The sequence below is a fragment of the Ovis canadensis genome, chromosome 1 (assembly GCF_042477335.2).
Source record: "Ovis canadensis isolate MfBH-ARS-UI-01 breed Bighorn chromosome 1, ARS-UI_OviCan_v2, whole genome shotgun sequence".
Lineage (NCBI taxonomy): Eukaryota > Metazoa > Chordata > Mammalia > Artiodactyla > Bovidae > Ovis > Ovis canadensis.
In genome coordinates this window covers 105,191,444-105,211,382 of record NC_091245.1, presented here as the reverse complement: position 1 = coordinate 105,211,382, position 19,939 = coordinate 105,191,444, and the positions used below count along the sequence as shown (strand labels likewise).

General features: G+C 38.7%; 1 protein-coding gene and 2 pseudogenes across 4 annotated transcripts in view; 2 read left to right on the top strand and 1 right to left on the bottom strand.

Moving 5' to 3' along the window:
* NUP210L (nucleoporin 210 like) overlaps window positions 1–19,939 on the top strand; it is an 85,265-nt gene that overhangs the window by 40,738 nt on the left and 24,588 nt on the right. For all 4 annotated transcript variants that reach the window (XM_069542916.1, XM_069542925.1, XM_069542910.1 and 1 more), the window contains exons 12-22: window positions 6,995–7,187; window positions 11,502–11,590; window positions 11,946–12,050; window positions 14,053–14,154; window positions 15,709–15,837; window positions 16,486–16,613; window positions 17,318–17,450; window positions 17,883–17,945; window positions 18,305–18,484; window positions 18,829–18,909; window positions 18,998–19,129. In XM_069542916.1, coding sequence (XP_069399017.1) covers window positions 6,995–7,187; window positions 11,502–11,590; window positions 11,946–12,050; window positions 14,053–14,154; window positions 15,709–15,837; window positions 16,486–16,613; window positions 17,318–17,450; window positions 17,883–17,945; window positions 18,305–18,484; window positions 18,829–18,909; window positions 18,998–19,129 — 1,335 coding nt within the window. The remainder of the gene's footprint in view (window positions 1–6,994; window positions 7,188–11,501; window positions 11,591–11,945; window positions 12,051–14,052; window positions 14,155–15,708; window positions 15,838–16,485; window positions 16,614–17,317; window positions 17,451–17,882; window positions 17,946–18,304; window positions 18,485–18,828; window positions 18,910–18,997; window positions 19,130–19,939) is intronic.
* On the bottom strand, window positions 12,950–13,905 carry LOC138415133 (transcription factor A, mitochondrial pseudogene; annotated as a pseudogene).
* LOC138929736 (cytochrome b-c1 complex subunit 10 pseudogene) lies at window positions 19,579–19,746 on the top strand (annotated as a pseudogene).

The following is a 19,939-nucleotide window of genomic DNA, read 5'->3' as shown; positions in this document are numbered from 1 at the left end:
ACTCTAAATAACTACCAAAAACAAACAAACAGACAAACAAACAAACAAACAAAATAAAATGATAAATAAATAAGTAACTACCAAATTGTTTTGCTAGTATCCTTCCCTACTACACCTTTTTATTAGCATTATCAGTAACATATTGAATTCACCTGTACTCCAAACTGATATGAAAACTAGTGATAACCAATAATGTAGCTAGAAGTTAGGCAACAGGGATTGAAGAATAAATGAGTTATTTAACCTAGAAACTAGAACATCAGAAAGTGAAAGTGAGTGTTGCTGCTGCTGCTGGTAAGTCACTTCAGTCATGTCCGACTCTATGCGACCTCATAGACGGCAGCCCAGCAGGCTCCCTCGTCCCTGGGATTCTCCAGGCAAGAACACTGGAGTGGGTTGCCATTTCTTTCTCCAATGCTCTGTGACCCCGTGGACTGTAGCCTACCAGGCATCTCTGTCCATGGAATTCTCCAGGCAAGATTGCTAGAGTGGGTTGCCATTTCCTTCTCCAGGGTATCTTTTCGACTTAGGGATTGAACCCAGGTCTCCCGCATTGTGGGCAGATTCTCTACTGTCTGAGCCACCAGGGAAGCCCAAACTATACACTAAATGAGGTTAACTATGATTTCAAGCATAGGAGAAAATAAGTCATTTCTGAGATTTTGCAGAACAGAACAATCCATTAATTATCCCCATTTTACAGATGAAGAAACTAAGGATCCTAAAAGTTGAGTAATTTTCCCAAGGTCATAAAGCTAGAAAGTAGGATCTTATGTCTAACTCCAAAACACATTATTAACTTTTTTTACTACACTGCCTTTTCATTGTAAAAGAGCATATGAGATGTTGCAGGTTCAGGAACTCATTTTTTTTTTTTCAGACCCAAATTCAACATTAAATACTATTATTTGAACTTTATAAATTATTCACTTTTTTAAAAAGCACTTGGACTTCCCTGGTGGTCCAGTAGCTAAGACTCCAAGATCCCAATGCAGGGGATTCTGATCAGTGTGTAATCTATTTACAATTAGCATAATTACCGATAAGGTTGGATTTATAGCTACCATTTTACCATTTATCTTATGCTTTTTTTGTTTTTTCTATTCTTCCATTTCTTCCTTTTTTGTGTTAAGTAGATATTTTATAGTGTATCATTTTAATCCTCTTGTCCTTTTTTTTTACTATATTATTTCAAGTTATTTTGTTAGTTATTAGCCTAAGGATTACAATTAACATGTTAACTTTTAAGAAACTAGTTTGGAATAATATCAACTTAATTTCAATAATGGTTGAAACCTACTATTTCTATAAAGCCCTATTTCCTTTCCCCTTCTTTAAGTTGTTATTATCATCTATCTTTATACATGTATGCTCATCAGTCATAATTATTGCTTTATGCATTTGTACTTTAAATAAGATAGAAAAATAATTACAAGCAAAAGTACATTTATACTGTTCTATATACTTACGTATGTAGTTATTGTTACTAAACTCTTATTTCTTCACTGGGTTTCAAGTTACTGTCTAGTGACCTTTAATTTTATCCAGAAGGACTCATTTTAGTATTTCTTGTAGGGCAGGTCTACTAACAACAAATTCCCTCTATTTTTGTTAGATCTTGGGCTTCCCTGGTGGCCCAATGGTAAAGAAACAGCCTACCAATGCAGGAAACACAGGTTTGATCCCTGATCTGGGAAGATCCCACACGCCGTGGAGCAGCTAAGCCCGTGCTCCACAACTATTGATCCTGTGCTCTAGAGCTTAGTAGCCACAACAACTGAAGGTGGGTCCCATGCTCGGCAACAAGAGAAGCCCCTGCAGTGAGAAGCCCTGGCACCACAACTAGAGAGTGCCCCCACTCGCCACAACTAGAGAAAAGCCTGCACAGCAACAAAGACCCAGAACAGTCAAAATAAATAAATAAATAAAGTTATTTTTTTAAAAAAAGAATCCTCCTGCAATGCAGAAGACGTGGGTTTGGTCAAGGGGTTGGAAAGATCCCCTGGAGAAGAAAATGGCAAGCCACTGCAGTATTCTTCCCTGGAGAACCCGGTTCAAAGAGGAGCCTAGTGGGCCCCAGTCCCTGGGGTCACAAAGAGTTGGACACGACTAAAGTGTGAGCACACATGCAAGAATGTCTTGATTTCTCCTTCCTTTTGAAGGATTATTGTCCTTCATATAGAATTCTTGATTGGCAGTCTTATTCTCTCATCACTGGTTTCTATGATTTCTGATGAGAAATTAGCTGTTAATCTCATGGAGGATCCCTTATAAATGATAAGCTCCTTCCTCTGTTTAATAATTCTGTCTTTCTCTTTGACTTTGGACAGTCTGATTATGCAATGTCTACAGATGGTGACTGCAGCCATGAAATTAAAAGACGCTTACTCCTTGGAAGAAAAGTTATGACCAACCTAGATAGTACATTCAAAAGCAGAGACATTGCTTTGCCAACTAAGGTCTGTCTAGTCAAGGCTATGGTTTTTCCTGTGGTCATGTATGGTTGTGAGAGTTGGACTGTGAAGAAGGCTGAGCGCCAAAGAATTGATGCTTTTGAACTGTGGTGTTGGAGAAGACTCTAAGAGTCCCTTGGACTGCAAGGAGATCCAACCAGTCCATTCTGAAGGAGATCAGCCCTGGGATTTCTTTGGAAGGAATGATGCTAAAGCTGAAGCTCCAGTACTTTGGCCACCTCATGGGAAGAGTTGACTCATTGGAAAAGACTCTGATGCTGGGAGGGACTGGAGGCAGGAGGAGAAGGGGATGACTGAGGATGAGATGGCTGGATGGCATCACGGACTCGATGGACATGAGTCTGAGTGAACTCCGGGAGTTGGTGATGGACAGGGAGGCCTGGCGTGCTGCGATTCATGGGGTCACAAAGAGTCGGACACGACTGAGCGACTGAACTGAACTGAAATGCAAATCTCTTTGATTTTTCCTACTCAAGGTTCTTTGAGATTCTTGGGTGTTTAGAGTAGGTGTTTTACATCAAATTTGGGAAGTCCCTAGCCATTATTTTTTTAAATATTCCTCCTTCCTTTTTTACCCCTCTCTTTTCTTCTAGGACTTCCATTTTGCATATATTGACACTCTTGGTGGTTTTCCATGGGTCTCTGATGCTTCCATTTTCTTCATTCTTTTTTTCTTCCTGTTCATCAGCCTAGTTGAAAAAAGATGTCCTTTTCATTATAGGGGACTGGAATGCAAAAGTAGGAAGTCAAGAAATACCTGGAGTAACAGGCAAATTTGGCCTTGGAGTACAGAATGAAGCAGGGCAAAGGCTAATAGAGTTTCGCCAAGAGAACCCACTGGTCATAGCAAACACCCTCTTCCAACAACACAAGAAAACACTCTACACATGGACATCATCAGATGGTCAATACCTAGATCAGATTGATTATATTTTTTGCAGCCAAAAATGGAGAGGCTCTGTATAGTTAGCAAAAACAAGACCAGGAGCTGACTGTGGCTCAGATCATGAACTCCTTATTGCCAAATTCAGACTTAAATTGCAGAAAGTAGGGAAAACTGTTAGACTATTCAGGTATGACCTAAATCAAATCCCTTACGATTATACAGTGGAAGTGACAAACAGATTGAAGGGATTAGATCTGATAGACAGAATGCCTGAGGAACTACAGACGGAGTCCATGACATTGTAGAGGAGGCAGGGATCAAGACCATCCCCAAGAAAAAGAAATGCAAAAAAGGCAAAATGGTTGTCTGAGGAGGCCTTACACATAGCTGTGAATGGAAGAGAAGTGAAATGCAAAGGAGAAAAGGAAAGATATACCCATTTGAATGCAGAGTTCCAAAGAATAGAAAGGACAGATAAGAAAGCCTTCCTCAGCGATGAATGTAAAGAAATAGAGGAAAACATCAGAATGGGAAAGACTAGAGATCTCTTCAAGAAAATTAGAGATACCAAGGGACCATTTCCTGCAAAGATGGGCTCGATAAAGGATAGAAATGGCATAGACCTAACGAAAGCGGAAGATATTAAGAAGAGGTGGCAAGAGTACACAGAAGAACTATACAAAAAAGATCTTCATAACCCAGATAATCACGATGGTGTGATCATCAATCTAGGGCAAAACATCCTAGGATGTGAAGGCAAGTGGGCTTTAGGCAGCATCACTACAAACAAAGCTAGTGGAGGTGATGGAATTCCAGTTGAGCTATTTCAAATGCTGAAAGATGATGCTGTGAAAGTCCGGCACTCAATATACCAGCAAATTTGGAAAACTCAGCAGTGGCCTCAGGACTGGAAAATTTCAGTTTTCATTCCAATCCCAAAGAAAGGCAATGCCAAAGAATGTTCTAACTACCACACAATTGCACTCATCTCACACACTAGTAAAGAAATGCTAAAAATTCTCCAAGCCAGGCTTCAACAGTACATGAATCATGAACTTCCAGATGTTCAAGCTGGATTTAGAAAAGGCAGAGGAACCAGAGATAAATTGCCAACATCTGTTGGACCATAGAAAAAGCAAGAAAGTTCCAGAAAAACATCTACTTCTGCTTCATTGACTATGCCAAAGCCTTTGACTGTGTAACCACAACAAACTCTGGAAAATTCTTAAAGAGATGGGAATACCAGGCCACCTGACCTGCCTCTTGAGAAATCTGTATGCAGGTCAGGAAGCAACAGTTAGAACTGGACATGGAACAACAGACTGGTTCCAAATAGGGAAAGGAGTCCGTCAAGGCTGTATATGGTCATCCTGCTTATTTAACTTATATGAAGAGTACATCATGAGAAATGCTGAGCTGGATGAAACACAAACTGGAATCAAGATTGCCAGGAAAAGTATCAGTAACCTCAGATATGCAGAGGATTTCCCTGGTGGCTCAGACGGTAAAGCATCTGCTTACAATGTGGGAGACTCGGGTTCAATCCCTGGGTCGGGAAGATCCTCTGGAGAAGGAGATGGCAACCAACTCCAGTACTCTTGCCTGGAAAATCTCATGGACAGAGGAGCCTAGTAGGCTACAGTCCATGGGGTCACAAAGAGTCGGACACGACTGAACAACTAAACTTTTCAAACTTTCAGATATGCAGATGACACCACCCTTATGGCAGAAAGCAAAGAAGAACTAAAGAGCCTCTTGATGAAACTGAAAGAGAAGAATGAAAATGTTGGCTTAAAACTCAACATTCAGAAAACTAAGATCATGGCATCTGCTCCCATCACTTCATTGCAAATAGATGGAGAAACAGTGGAAACAGTGTCAGACTTTATTTGGGGGAGGGGCTGCAAAATCACTGCAGATGGTGACTGCAGCCATGAAATTAAAAGTCTCTTGCTCTTTGGAAGAAAAGTTATGACCAATCTAGACAGCATATTGAAAAGTAGAGACATTACTTTACCAACAAAGGTCCACCTAGTCAAAACCATGGGTTTTCCAGTAGTCATATATGGATGTGAGGGTTGGACTACAGTGAAAGCTCAGTGCCAAAGAATTGATGCTTTTGAACTGTTGGTGTTGCAGAAGACTCTTGAGAGTCCCTTGGACTGCAAGGAAATTCAACCAGTCCATCCTAAAGGAAGTCAGTCCTGGGTGTTCTTGGAAGGACTGATGCTGAAGCGGAAATTCAAATACTTTGGCCACTCATGCGAAGAACTGACTCATTGGAAAAGACCCTGATGCTGGGAAAGATTGAAGGCAGGAGGAGAAGGGGATGACAGAGGATGAGGTGGCTAGATGGCATCACCGACTCAATGGACATGAGTTTGAGTAAACTCCGGGAGTTGGCGATGGACAGAGATACCTGTTGTGCTGCAGTCCATGGGGTCTCAGAGTCAGACACGACTGAGCAACTGAACTGAACTGATCTTCAAGTTTTCTGATATTTTCTTCTGCGTATTCTTATCTGCTGTTGAGTTCATCTAGTAAAATTTTCACTTCAGTTATTATAATTTTCAATTTAGAATTTCTTTTTGGTTCTGTTTTATAATTTCTATCTGTTTACTAATATTTTGTATATGATGGTACATCATATTTATGCTTTCCTTTAGTTATTTAAACATGGACTTCTTTCGTTCTTTGAAGAAAACAGTTGATTAAAAGCCTTTATCTAGTAAGTCTAATGGCTGGGCATCCTCAGGGACAGTTTCTAGTAACTGCTTTTTTCTTTTTTCCTACGTATGGGTCCTACTTTCTTGTTTCTTTGCACTTGTAACAATTTTTAATTGAAAACTTGACATTTAAAATAAAATGAAGAATCTGAAATCAGATTCTTCCACTAATCAGGTTTTGTGATACTGGTTTTCATTGTTGTTTGCAGTGGCTGTTTGTTTAGTGACTTTCCTGCAGTAGTTCTGTAATGTGTTATTGTTTGTCCTCTTTGTTAGCTTTGTGGACATAAATTCCCTTAAATCTAGGTCTATGTGGATCTAGATTCCCATACATTTTTGTTGGAATTACATTAAATTCATATATAAACTCAGAACAACTGAAATTTTTATGATGTTGAGTCACCCTGGTCATCCTGTCCAAGAGCATATGAATATCAAAATCAAATTTAGATTAAAAAATTTGAACAGGTATAAAAGACATTTGGGGGGCATTTGGGGAAATTGAAATATTGGCTGTATAATACATAACACTGAATTAAGTTTAATATTGTTATGTATTATAATACATAATACATAACATAGTTTTTGCTACTCATTCTTAAGAAATGCATGCTGAGGTAGTTAGGGGTAAAGTGCCATGATACCTACATCATTTGGCAAAAAAAAAAGACACACACCCACACAAATACACTCACAGGGAGTGTAAAATTAGAGGGAGAGATAGAGAAAACAAATGGTGAATTGGGATGAAGTATATATAGGTGTCATTATACCATTCTTTTAACGTATCTGTACCTTTGAAAACTGTCAAAAAATATTGGGAGAAAACATGATCCCTAGCTTCAGAAATATCTTGCCACCTCTTGAGCTATTGTTTTTTTCTTTTCTTACTTTTTGTTTTCATACAGATTCCTGTATCAAGCCTGAGAGATACAGTCCTAGAACTGGCAGTGTTTGATCAACACAGGAGAAAGTTTGATAATTTCAGTTCACTAATACTAGAATGGAAGTCCTTAAATGAAACACTAGCTCATTTTGAAAATTATAATTCAGTGGAGATGGTAGCAAAGGATGATGGCAGTGGGCAGACCCGGCTACATGGTATTGTAAACATTTATAAGTCTTTTTATATACCTACTAAATGGTTATGCACTAAGTATTTCCCTGTGCGTGAGAGTTTATTTATCCTATCTCACCTTTCATCTTCAATCTTTATATTTTTTAGAAAACATAAAGGTAAATTCCCTTGTTTGGAAAGTTAGGGTCTAGAGTTCAACATTCCTCACAAGAACACAAAACTAAATTAATTTTTAAATGGACTGGTTGCCTATTATTTGCCTAAAACTTTGGAAATATTATTCAGTTGTTAGCCAGTGTTTATTGAGTGACTTCTACATGTAAGGCCCTCTGCTTGGAGGTTTAGTGGTAAATGAGACACTCACAGCCTCTGCCCTCATAGACTTACAGTCCAGTTGGGAAAAGCAGACTTTAAACATTACAATTGTGTTAGATGTTCTGAAGTGAAAATGTGGGGTGCATTTATAACAGAAGAACCTAACTTAGTTTAGATCAAAGAAGGCTGCCCTGAGAAAGTAACATGTACTCTGGTAAGGCAGAAAGAAGAAATAGAAAGAATGAACTAGGTAAGTCAAGTGAGACTTACTTGGAGAGAGAGCAAGAGGCACAAGATGAAATTCTAAGAGGGCAAAAAGCCCTCATGGGCAGTCACTCATCAAGCCTCTGCTGGTATCACATTTGCTGAGGTTCTGTTCCCCAAAACAAGTCACCTGGCCAAAACCAGAGTCTTGGTGGGCCAGGACTACTCAAGAGCATGGATACCACTGCAAGCCATTAGTATAACAATCTGAGTGCATGCTCAGTTGCTTCAGTCAGCTCTGACTCTGCTACCCCATGGACTGTAGCCCACTAGACGCCTCTGTCCATGGGATTCTCCTGGCAAGAATACTAGAGTGTGTTGCCATGCCTTCCTCTAGGGAATCTTCCTAACCCAGGGATCAAACCCACTTCTCCTGCATTGGAGGCAGACTCTTTACCACTGAGCCACCAGGGAAGCCCAATATAACAATCTAACACAAATTGATCCCAAAAGTGAAGAAGAAAATGGTTCAAAGGATAATTTTAGGTTTCTGGTGTGAACATTTGGTAACCATTTTTTTTTTTTTTTTAAGATTTATTTGTTTTATTTTTTGGCTGTGGTGAGTCTTCGTTGCTGCACACAGGCTTTCTCTAGTTGCAGCCAGCAGGGGCTCTTCTTCATTGAAGTGTGCGGGCTTCTCACTGCAGTGGCTCTTTTGTTGCCAAGCACAGGCTCTAGGCACACGGGCTTCAGTGGTTGCAGTGCATGGACTCAGTAGCTGCAGCTCACGGGCTCTAGAATGCTGGCTCAGTAGTTGTGGCACATGGGCTTACTTGCTCCACAGCATATGGGATCTTCCTGGACTAGGGATCAAACTGATATCCCTGGCATTGCAGGGTGTGTTCTTAACCACTGGACCACCAAGGAAACCCACCATTCATTCTTTTAACTTTGAATTTTATATTGGAGCATAGCTGATTGGCAATGTTGTGTTAGTTTTCAGGTGTACAACAAAGTGATTCAGTTATACATGTACATGTATCTATTCTTTTTCAAATTCTTTTCCCATTTAGGTAACCATTCAGTTGAGTAAGAAACACCAGAGAGAAAAAAAAAAAAAAAGAAACACCAGAGAGGAACTTCCCTGGTGGTAGTTAAGAATCCACCTGCCAATACAGGGGACACAAGTTTGGTCCCTGATCCTGGAAAATCCAACATGCCACAGGACAACCAAGCCCGTGTGACGTGACTACTGAATCCACGCCTAGACCCCATGCTCCGCAACACGCATCACAACGAAGAGTAGACCCCACTCGCCACAACTAGAGAAAGCCTGCTCACAGCAACAAAGACCCAGCACAGCCAAAAATAAAAAATAAAAAGAGAAACATTAGAGAAATAAGATTTAACCTTTTCCTTACCCTCAGGGAGTTTATAAGTGAAAGTGAAGTTGTTCAGTCATGTCCGACTCTTTGCTACATGGACTGTAGCCTACCAGGCTTCTCTGTCCACGGGACTTTCCAGGCAAGAGTACTGGAGTGGGTTGCCATTTCCTTCTCCAGGGGATCTTCCAGACCCAGGGATAGAACCTGGATCACCCGCATTGCAGGCGGACTCTTTACCCTCTGAGCCACCAGGGAAGAAGCTCCCTCCACCAGGGAGTTTATATACTCAGGACCAATTTAAGGGCTTAACTACATACTATATCATAGTACTAATATGTATATGATGCTATAACATTAAAATACCAATAATATGATACAGTTAATGTAAAAAGTGGTAGGGAAGAAAGAGATGCTTGTTATACCCTGTAATGATGAATCACCAAATACCATCCATTTTATTTCTAAATGTTTTTTTTTATTTTATCCCTTCCTCTCTAACTTCATCACTAATATCCTCATAACCTCTATCCTATATCACCGTAGTAGCCTCCTAACTGATCTCTGTGTGTCTCTCCTACAGTCTAATCCATCCTGCATACTACTGTCTGGAATGATCCTTCTAAAGAATAAATACAAAACTCTGTCTTAAAATTCTTTTTAAAATAGTTTAAGTCTAGTAATTTGTTGAGCTCTTATGACATGCCAGGTACTACATTAAATACTTTATATACTTTTTAATTTTTATCTTTTAATTTTTTTTTTTGCTGCACTGGGTCTTAGCTGTGGTGGCTGGGCTTTCTCTAGTTCTGGCACGACGGGAGCTTCTCTTGTGGAACATGGGCTCTAGAGTGGCAGGCTCAGTATTGTGGCTCCTGGGCTTAGTTGCCCCACAGCAAGTGGGATCTTAGTTTTCTGACGAGGGGTTGAACCCACTTGCATTGGAAGGTGGATTCTTAACCATTGTACCATAAGGGAAGTCTGATATATACATTCTTTCTTGTTATCCTCATTGCAGTTATGGGAGACTGACATATTATCCCTGTTTAGTAAGTTTACTCCTTCATTAAACATTTATTGAGTTCTTATTATATTCTAGGCTGAGTTTTAGGCCCTGAAATCATAACAAGAAATAGATGAAGCCGCAAGCTCTCTGATATCATAGCCTATAGTATAGTCTTAATTATTGGCTGTACTGTTACCAGTGTTGTCACGGTGTCTTTCCAGATACGTCCATGCAGCTTAACATACCAACCCATACCTGCTCTTTGGCTTCACCTTTAATTACCACCCACATGTTTCTACACTTTTCTCAAACTCAATGACTTTAGATCCTTAACCATGATGAGACGAGTCATGTCATTCCTCTTTCCTTTGCAAAAGTTGTATTTTCTCTCTCTCTTTTTTAATTTATTTTTTTGATTTTTGCATCTTTGCTTAGCTAAACTCTTCCTCTAGTAATCCAGGAATTTTCTGTTCTTCTATATTCCCAGTCTAAGGAGAATGTTCCTTTGTGCTGTTACATATTCTGTATTATGTGCTTTGTACATACTTCTAAGCTGTGGGTTTCTCTGGAGGTAAGAATAGTGTTGTCTTCATCTCTGCATCCTAATTACTGCCATAGTACCTAACATATAGTAGACCCTTAATTAATCTTTGTTTTGAATGAATGTATGTAAGATCATGAGAAAATGTTCTGCAGATTTATGCATGATCATCATTTATTGAGAATATAATAAGAATTGACCTCAGTAAAGTGGCAGATTCATGTTAGTTAAATTGAAAAGAATAAATGAGTAAAGCAAGGTCAGATTATAGATGGCTTCAAATACCAGTTTAAGTAAAGAGTTTGAATTGCTCTAATAAGGACTAGTTAGCCATTTAAAATTTTTGAGTAAGGGACTGCCATAACATTTACATACACATAACAGTTTAGAAGCATAAAAAGTCCCAAAGGACTTTCTCTTTATTTCTCACTTCTATTTTTAAATCAAACAAAAATTTCCCCATACACTACTGTCAGCTTATTTTTGGACTCACAAGCCATTAGAACTGGAAAGAATTTTAGATTTTTGCCTCTCAATCTCCCATTTAATAAAGGAACTGAGAAATAAACATTGCCCAAGGTCAGCAAAATCAGCACAAAACCTCAGTTTTCTTTTTTTTTTTTTTAAATTTTAAAATCTTTAATTCTTACATGCGTTCCCAAACATGAACCCCCCTCCCACCTCCCTCCCCATAACATCTCTCTGGGTCAAAACCTCAGTTTTCTGTTTCTTTTATATTTTCCTAATCACTGTGTGTGTGTGATTTTTTTTTTCTCCCTCCAATAAAATACCATTTGGAAAAAATTATGGTAGAGTTTGGTTCTCTGGGGACCATTTTGTATTTTATGTGTTTTTGTTTCTCACAGGGTATTTTTCTGCATGTCTCCAGGTCATCAGATCCTTAAAGTACATCAGATAAAAGGGACTGTACTCATTGGAGTCAATTTTGTGGGCTATTCAGAGAAGAAAAGTCCAAAGGTAAGTGGAGACTGTTATGTGAAAAATATTAATTAACTGAAATTTAAGGCTTCTGCAACCCACTCCAGTGTTCTTGCCTGGAGAATCCCAGGGACAGGGGAGCCTGGTGGGCTGCCGTCTGTGGGGTCGCACAGAGTCGGACACGACTGAAGCAACTTAGCAGCAGCAGCAGCAGCAGCAGAAGCCTATAAATATAGCTGATGTAACTATAAATACAACTGATGTAAATCTGAGAATTATGCACCTTTGTGGATTGTGTTGTCTTTGGCACTTGAAAGAGTATTGGAATCCTTACGCACTGAGATGAGGAATTAAAAGTTTATATTTACCATTATGGTTCTTATTACATTTCTAGGAACTTTCCAACCTGCCCAGGTCTGTGGCTGTGGAGCTGCTCCTGGTAGATGACGTAACAGTACTGCCTGAGAATGCCACCATCTATGACCACCCTGATGTGAAGGTAGGAGCTGTATGGTTCTAGCTAAATGGAATTGTGTTGGAGGGGAGAGTTCTAGGTTATTAAAATTAACAGTATAAATTTAAAAAGCTCACTTATGTGTTAAAAATCACTGATACATATATAATATATATAATAATTATCCTTAGCACTAATACTTTAATTATTATTATTATTATTTTTTTACTTTCTGGATAAATATATTTACATAAGAGAAAAAATAATTCAGTATACAAACTCCTACTTTGTTTAAAACAACAAACGAAAATCCCAGAAAGCTATAAAATGAATGTTTCACCTTAAAACATAATTAGGAAACACATAATTTTTATTCTATGCAATATAAAATAATATGCATAGATTTGGTACATAATTTTTTAGTTTTTAATTTAGGAAAAAGATAATGAAGAAAAGGTTTATAAATCTATCCCTTTTATAAAAGCTGCAACTGACACCAGAAATTCCTCACTTGTACAACCATCAGCTCTGACTACAATATGAATTATACCCAGGATTTGGAATTTACCAGCATGAGTTCTGGATGCTCTTTTAAAAATGCAGTTATATCATAGAACGCTATGGCTTCTACAAACTTTGAGATACTTATGAATAGGAAACTCCTGCTTCCATAATATAAGGAAACAAGAATATTTTTTCCATAGTCATCATGTATAAAAAAACGTCACAGTCTGATTTACCTTTATCAAAGGTAAAGTGATTCACTGCTACATTTCATGTATTATTTTGATGCTCAGTAGTTCCTAAACACAAAATAAATTCCACATGAACTCTTATCTGTTTGGGTTTTCAAAAACAAGACACCAATACAAATGTATTGAATTGGCTGGCAGAAGTCCGAGGGCTACAGAAAAGGAATTAAATATAAATGTTCACCAACTTTATCCATTCTAATTTTACAACAGCTTCGGGTATTGGGACCTAGTTGGTTTCTTATGTCTATCCGTTATGAACATAACTCAATCTTCTACTTCAAAGCTTCTCAGGCTCACTTTTGGCTGGGTATTTAACTGAGCGACGTATAAGGTCTTCTCGTCCAACTTCCATCATCTGTTCCTCCCAGGATTTCATTTCGTTATAATAACGAATTTTATCATCTTTAGCAAGCTGAATATATACTTGCTTTTGAGAATTAGAGAGATTTTTCCAGTTTTCATTTATAGCTTTCAGCTTTACCTGTGATGTGCCATCCCTAGTTTCCTGAAAACGTTCAGCTATAAAAATGTTATAAGCTGACCGAGGTCTTTTTGGTTTTCCAAGCATTGTTAACTCTTTTTTATTAACGCTTTCTTTTTTAAACGTTTCTGCATGATTTCTTTTTCCAAAGATACTATTTGACTTGGAGTCAGTTGTTCTTGAATTCTGTTTATTTCTTCCTTGTATACCTGCCAGTCTGCCCTGTAAGCATCTTCATATATCTTTTTCTCTGAATCAGGAAGTTCCCTCCATAGCTTGGCGATTTTTTTAATTAGTTCTGAATTTTTTGCATCTGGGTTTTGAGCTTTAAATATGGGCAGCTGTTCTTTAGAAAATCGAACGTATGAAGTCATAGGCTTCTTTGGATAACCACTCAAGCTGGATGAAAACCATTTTGGAACATACGCAAAACTAAAGGGGGAGCGCAGTCGACTGCCACAGCCGGCGCAGAGATCCGCTCCTGACTTTCCCAGTGCATTCAGCACGCCCCAAACGCCCCGGAGAAGCGCCATCGCATCCGCAGACAAAGCACTGACCAGGCCCCACTTTCCTGCAGCGCCCTGGCACGAGAGAAACCGCAACAAAGCCGCCCTAAAGCCGCGAGACAGCCTACCCACCTTACTATCATGCCCGCCCTCGCGCGGCACTCTACTTTAATAGTTATATTTGGTCTTTGGTCTGTTGATTTTAATCTTTTAATGTCATACTCTTTCTTAGATAAGTGGAAATTACTTTGAAATATTTACAATCCAAAGGGAATGGAATATTATTTGTCTTGATTTTTCCATAGGAAATATTTAGCCTTGTGGAAGGATCTGGTTATTTTTTAGTCAACAGTAGTGAGCAAGATATTGTCACAATCACTTACCTGGAAGCAGAAAGCTCTGTCCAGGTGAGTTCCAGAAATATCCCCAGATTGATGGTCTCAGGTCAAAGCTCATTCTTAGCAGAATGATTGGAAAAATTTTATTGGGCATTTCAAACTTATTACAAAGAATAACATTTGTGTCTTTTTCTTTTTTTAACCTATGTAGATTCTTAAACAAAAAAAAAGAGTTTTGTTTTTTTTTTTTTTATAACTACCTATAGAAGGAAATGGCAACCCACTCCAGTATTCTTGCCTGGAGAATCCCATGGCCAGAAGAGCCTGACGGGCTACAGTCCATGGGGTCACAAAGAGTCGGACACGACTGAGCGACTGAGCATAGCATATAATATGGGGAAATGTTTGGTTCTGATTGAGTGGAAACAGTGTAGGAGACATCTAACTAAAGATTTCCATTAAAACAAGGTTCAGAAACAGAAAAACAAGTATCATATATTAATGCATATATATGGGAATTTAGAAAAATGGTTCTGATGAACAGAACCATTCTGTGGACACAGTCGGGAAAGGTAAGGACAAATTGAGTGGGACAAATTGAGAAAGTGGGACAGTGGGACAAATTGAGAAAGTAACATTGTCATATATACACAATCATGTGTGAGAAAGACACTTCGTGAGAAGTCACTAAATAACACAGAGTCCAGCCTGGAACTCTATGATGAGCTAGAGGGGTGGGTTGCTGAAGGGGAGGGAGACTCAGGAAGGAAGGGATATATATATATATATATATAAAATTATGGGTGATTCATATTGTTGTACAGCAGAAAGCAACACAAAATTGTAAAGTGATTTTCCACCAATTAAAAAACAAATAAAAATTTTAAAAATAAGGTTAACTTTATAAATTTCAAAGCACAGAACTATGTGCGTAGTTAAATATACTAATGACTTTATAACTTGAGTATATGGTGTTTTCAGCCAGATATGGCAACTCAAAATATTAATCTGACTCCATAGTCAATATGCCAAAGGATTTTCTTTTAGTTGACTTGCAGTAATAAAAAGTGTACCTTAAATTAACATGTGTATTTATTTCCTTCAAAGAGCTCAAAGGAATTTAACTTACTGTAGTCATAATGTTGCTTTTTAAAAGGGGAGATTGAGGCCCTGTGTGCCAGCAAAGGATGTAAAAAACCATACTGCTGTGCAGGAGCTGTATGTAGTACCAGAAGGAAAAACAAAGTATCAGTCCACCCTGTGCTCTCTCTCCCTACTTGTGATTGCAGTGTAAATGTACCTGATTTTCTTCCTGAATCCTTTCCCTGTTCATAATTTAAAAACTGGCTATGTATGTTGGATTCTGCTTGAAATCAGTCAATTTAAACTCTGCTGTTTATCAGTTAATAAATATTTGTTAAGGGTACATATTTTGCCACAAACTGAAGCGTCACTTTAAGGGGACATATTATGCTATGCCTGAAACTTATAATGTAACTTCTCAGAGTTCCTATCACAAAGAAAGTAAGATATTATATTTTCTACTTTGGATGGAAATAATTGCTCTGATTATGCTTGGAGCATATTTGCTTCTTTATCCAGCTGCAATCTTCTTCCCTCTAGTTAGTTCCATTGCATCCAGGAATTCTCACCTTGGAGGTCTATGATCTGTGTTTGGCTTTCTTGGGTCCAGCAGTGGCTCACCTCACCGTGTCAGACATACAAGAGCTGGAGCTTGATCTGATTGACAAGGTAAGAAATGTTTGCTCTATCTCTTAAGGGAAGCAGGTGTCATTCTCACTCACTAGTATCACTTAATATAGTCTGTGCTCAGCTACTGTGTGTATTTGCCAGGCCCTTTGATAATGTTAATGGAAATACCTGCCCTTAAAGAACACCATTCCAACATTAATCATGATGAAGACAGAGTGTTAAAGAACAGCTTAAAAGAATACACATGCTGCTGCTGCTGCTATGTCGCTTCAGTCGTGTCCAACTCTGTGCGACCCCATAGATGGCAGCCCACTAGGCTCCCCCATCCCTGGGATTCTCCAGGCAAGAACACTGGAGTGGGTTGCCATTTCCTTCTCCAATGTGTGAAAGTGAAAAGTGAAAGTGAAGTCACTTAGTTGTGTCCAACCTTTAGTGACCCCATGGACTGCAGCCCACCAGTCTCCTCCATCCATGGGATTTTCCAGGCAAGAGTACTGGAGTGGGGTGCCATTGCCTTGTCCGAAAAGACTATACATAGATTACGCTTACTTGCTCAAAGGCTGATCAAGAACTTTTAGCATGAACCGAAGGGCTTGCCACCTCTGTGTTAAAGTGCCCTACATAAATGAGACAGCTTTACTAAATTACCTTTGAATTTTTTTTTTAACTTTTATTTTTAACTACCAGGTTGAAATAGGTAAAACTGTGTTAGTAACTGTGAGGGTTCTTGGCTCTTCCAAACGCCCATTCCGAAAGAAATACTTCAGAAACATGGAGCTCAAATTGCAACTGGCTTCTGCCATTGTGACCCTGGCGTGAGTACCATTTCAATACCTCTTTCTCCGTAAATTTATTATCATGAAAATATCCCTCCTGGTAGCCTGGTTATCTCTCCCTTAGGTTATTTCAGATTTTCTTCTTTCCTTTTTTGTCACAGTATCTTTCAGCCCACATTCTCTTCCCATATTCAACTCTTGACAAAATACCCCTTTCACATCCTCAGATGTCTTATTTTGGGACTAATATGTGTCTCATTAACACTTCTATTTTATGGAACTTCTTGGATGATATCCTTTGGGGATGCTTCAGGCTTGAGGACCTTCAAATACTCCATCTAGAAGAGTATTGCACTGGTATTCCCCTCTGCAAAAGAAAAAATACAGAAATTCTGAGGCAATTTAGTATTTGTAGTTTTGTGAGGCTATGTTTATATTGCCCTTATTCCTTTGGAGATTTAGAACAAATATTTGCACTTCAGGAGCTTCCCGCCATTGCTATGAACTTTGTCTTGACTCTGAAAGTTATTTTCTGGCAGTTCCTCTTAACCTGAGTTAAAATGAGCAGAAGATTGGGAATTCCCTGGGAGTCCAGTGATTAGGATTCTGCATTCTAAGGGCTACTTTCCTGAGTTCATTCCCTGGTTGGGGAACTAAGATCCCACAAGCATCTTAGAAAGATGTATAACTGGCCAATCTTAAAAACAAATCTTTTTCACCTAGATATTCATGGGTCTTTTCAGGCTAATGGAGGAACAAGATGAATACTCTGAAAATTATATCCTTCGAGCTATCACTGTTGGGCAAACCACACTTGTAGCTATTGCCAGGGACAAGATGGGGAGAAAATTCACATCAACCCCTCGGCAAATTGAAGTAAGGAAATTATCTCACCCAAAATTCATATTTCATCTTGTTTATAAATTTATAAGTTTTATAAATGTCCAGTGGTTAGGACTCTGTGCTTTCACTGCTTACATCATGAGTTCAGTCCCTGGTTGGGGAACTAAGATCCCACAAGTTGTGAAGTATGGGCAAAAAAAGAATTGTAAACATAATTTTAATGACCACTTTTATTCCAGTGAATGGATGCATAACTTATTTAAGCATTTTCACTTAAGTAATTTATAATTTTTTGCTATTAAAATGAAAATTTGTGTTATAAATAAAATAAAATACCTGTCTTTGTATATAACATCATGGTACATAATTAGGAGTTTTTTTTCCCCTTAGAATAAGCTGCATGATCATTTGTTGTGAAGCTGACTCTAGTTAACCACTGTTGTCCTTTTGGTTTTCTCCTTCAAGGTGTTTCCTCCATTTAGACTTGTTCCAGAGAAAATGACACTGATTCCAACTAACATGATGCAGGTGATCCTAAAGCCAAAAATGAGCCTTTCTCTTCATCCCACCTCTGCCCCACCCCAATACACATATACACCTCTTCCTGTTGGCCTTCCCTTGTCCACTCTCAACCAAGTACAACAGGATCTGATAAAGAAGAAAATTAGTATTTTCTTTGTTCTCTGATAATCATGGAATAAACTACTGCTTGGAATCCCATGGATTATTTATAGCACTTCTATTTCATCTGCATTTGAGCTGATATGGCAAATGCTTGTTGGAAAGTGGGGGAAGGTGAAGAAGTTGAGTTGCTCAGACAGAATGTTGGAAAAGGAGATGTGACTTCTCCTCAAACTCCAGCATTCACTGGTGTGTTTAAATTTCAGGTGATGTCTGAAGGTGGCCCTCAGCCTCAATCCATCATTCATTTCTCCATCAGTAATCAGACCGTGGCTGTTGTTAATAGGAGGGGCCAAGTTACAGGGAAGGTAGTTGGTAGAGCTGTGGTCCATGGCACCATTCAGACAGTAAACGAAGATACTGGAAAAGTCATTGTGTTTTCCCAGGTATCAGTTCTTTATTCTGCTCTGCTTCTGCTCTTCCATCTAGGAATCTTATTGGGAGGTGGAGGAGGAAGTAGTGATGGGGAGGGTGTCAGTAGTCCATGGGGAATATGTAATCTTTAGTGAAAAACTCACTGAGTATTTGACATTGTTATGAGACATAGTCTCTATGCTTAAGAAATTGTTTCAAGAATAACAACAAAAAGCCCATATATATGGCATATTTTTGTTGTCATTGTTGTTGAATGCCCCAAACAACAGCAATCAAATGAGTTGTCATAAGCATCTCTGTCTGCCCCAGAGACATTCCCTCTTAACCTAAGCTTGCTCTCCACCCTGTTGAGCAGGATGAAGTACAGATTGAGGTTGTACAGCTAAGGGCTGTTAGGATCCTTGCAGCTGCAACTCGACTCATCACAGCTACTGAGGTCAGTATGATGGTTCTGCTCCAGGTTCATTATGTTGATAATGCCAGAGGGACAGGAGGTATAGCACAAAACCACTCTTCCTTTTCAGATGCCAGTTTATGTCATGGGAGTGACCAGTACCCAGACCCCTTTCTCCTTCAGCAGTGCCAACCCTGGGCTCACATTCCACTGGTCCATGAGCAAAAGGGATGTACTGGATTTAGTGCCCAGGCATTCAGAGGTATGAACATATCTGTTAATATATTACCTTAGGGATTTTATTTTATTTCATTCTTGGTTTTAGACTGACTTCCTTCTAAACTACACAACATTATTACTTATTCTTTTTCTGATCTGTGAATGCTATAAACCTGAAAATCATATGAAGAATCCAAATTTGAGTATTCATATAATACTACACAATATTTAACATACTTATTGGAAAGAACTCTTAAGAGAGCAATGCTTAAGAAAGCATTGCTTCCTTTGATACATTTGCTGTTATATAATGCTGCATTTGTGAATAAATAACTGTGTTACATGAATAACATGTTATGAATATAAAGTATTTATACATAGAGTTTAAATATGTGATATAATCTTTCAACATACTCAGACATACTTAATTATATTAATAATCATGTTTGTGCTGCATGATGGGCAGTTGACATTAAGACTTAAGAAAGCTGGATGCTGAGCACATTTCTGGGCCCATGCTACTAGGAGCTGGGGAAGAACTGGAATCTTCCCTCATGCACGTAGGGTGCTGTGGGTGCCATAGGGCTTGTGTGGGCCACCAACTGGCAACTGATTCTGGACTGAGCACCTTATATCAATGGCAAATTTAAGGACAGTTAATTAAACTGTTCTTCCATGGTGGTACTGGCTCCTCCAAATTCAGCACCTGCTGCTTTTGAAATGCCCAAAGCCCCTCATGATGGCCACTGAGGAAGTCCACAATGCAACATGAATCTTTATGTTTTTTTAAAAAAATAGCCTTTATACTTTAATGCATTTAGCACTTACTCTGAAATCTGGAAAAGAAAAAAAA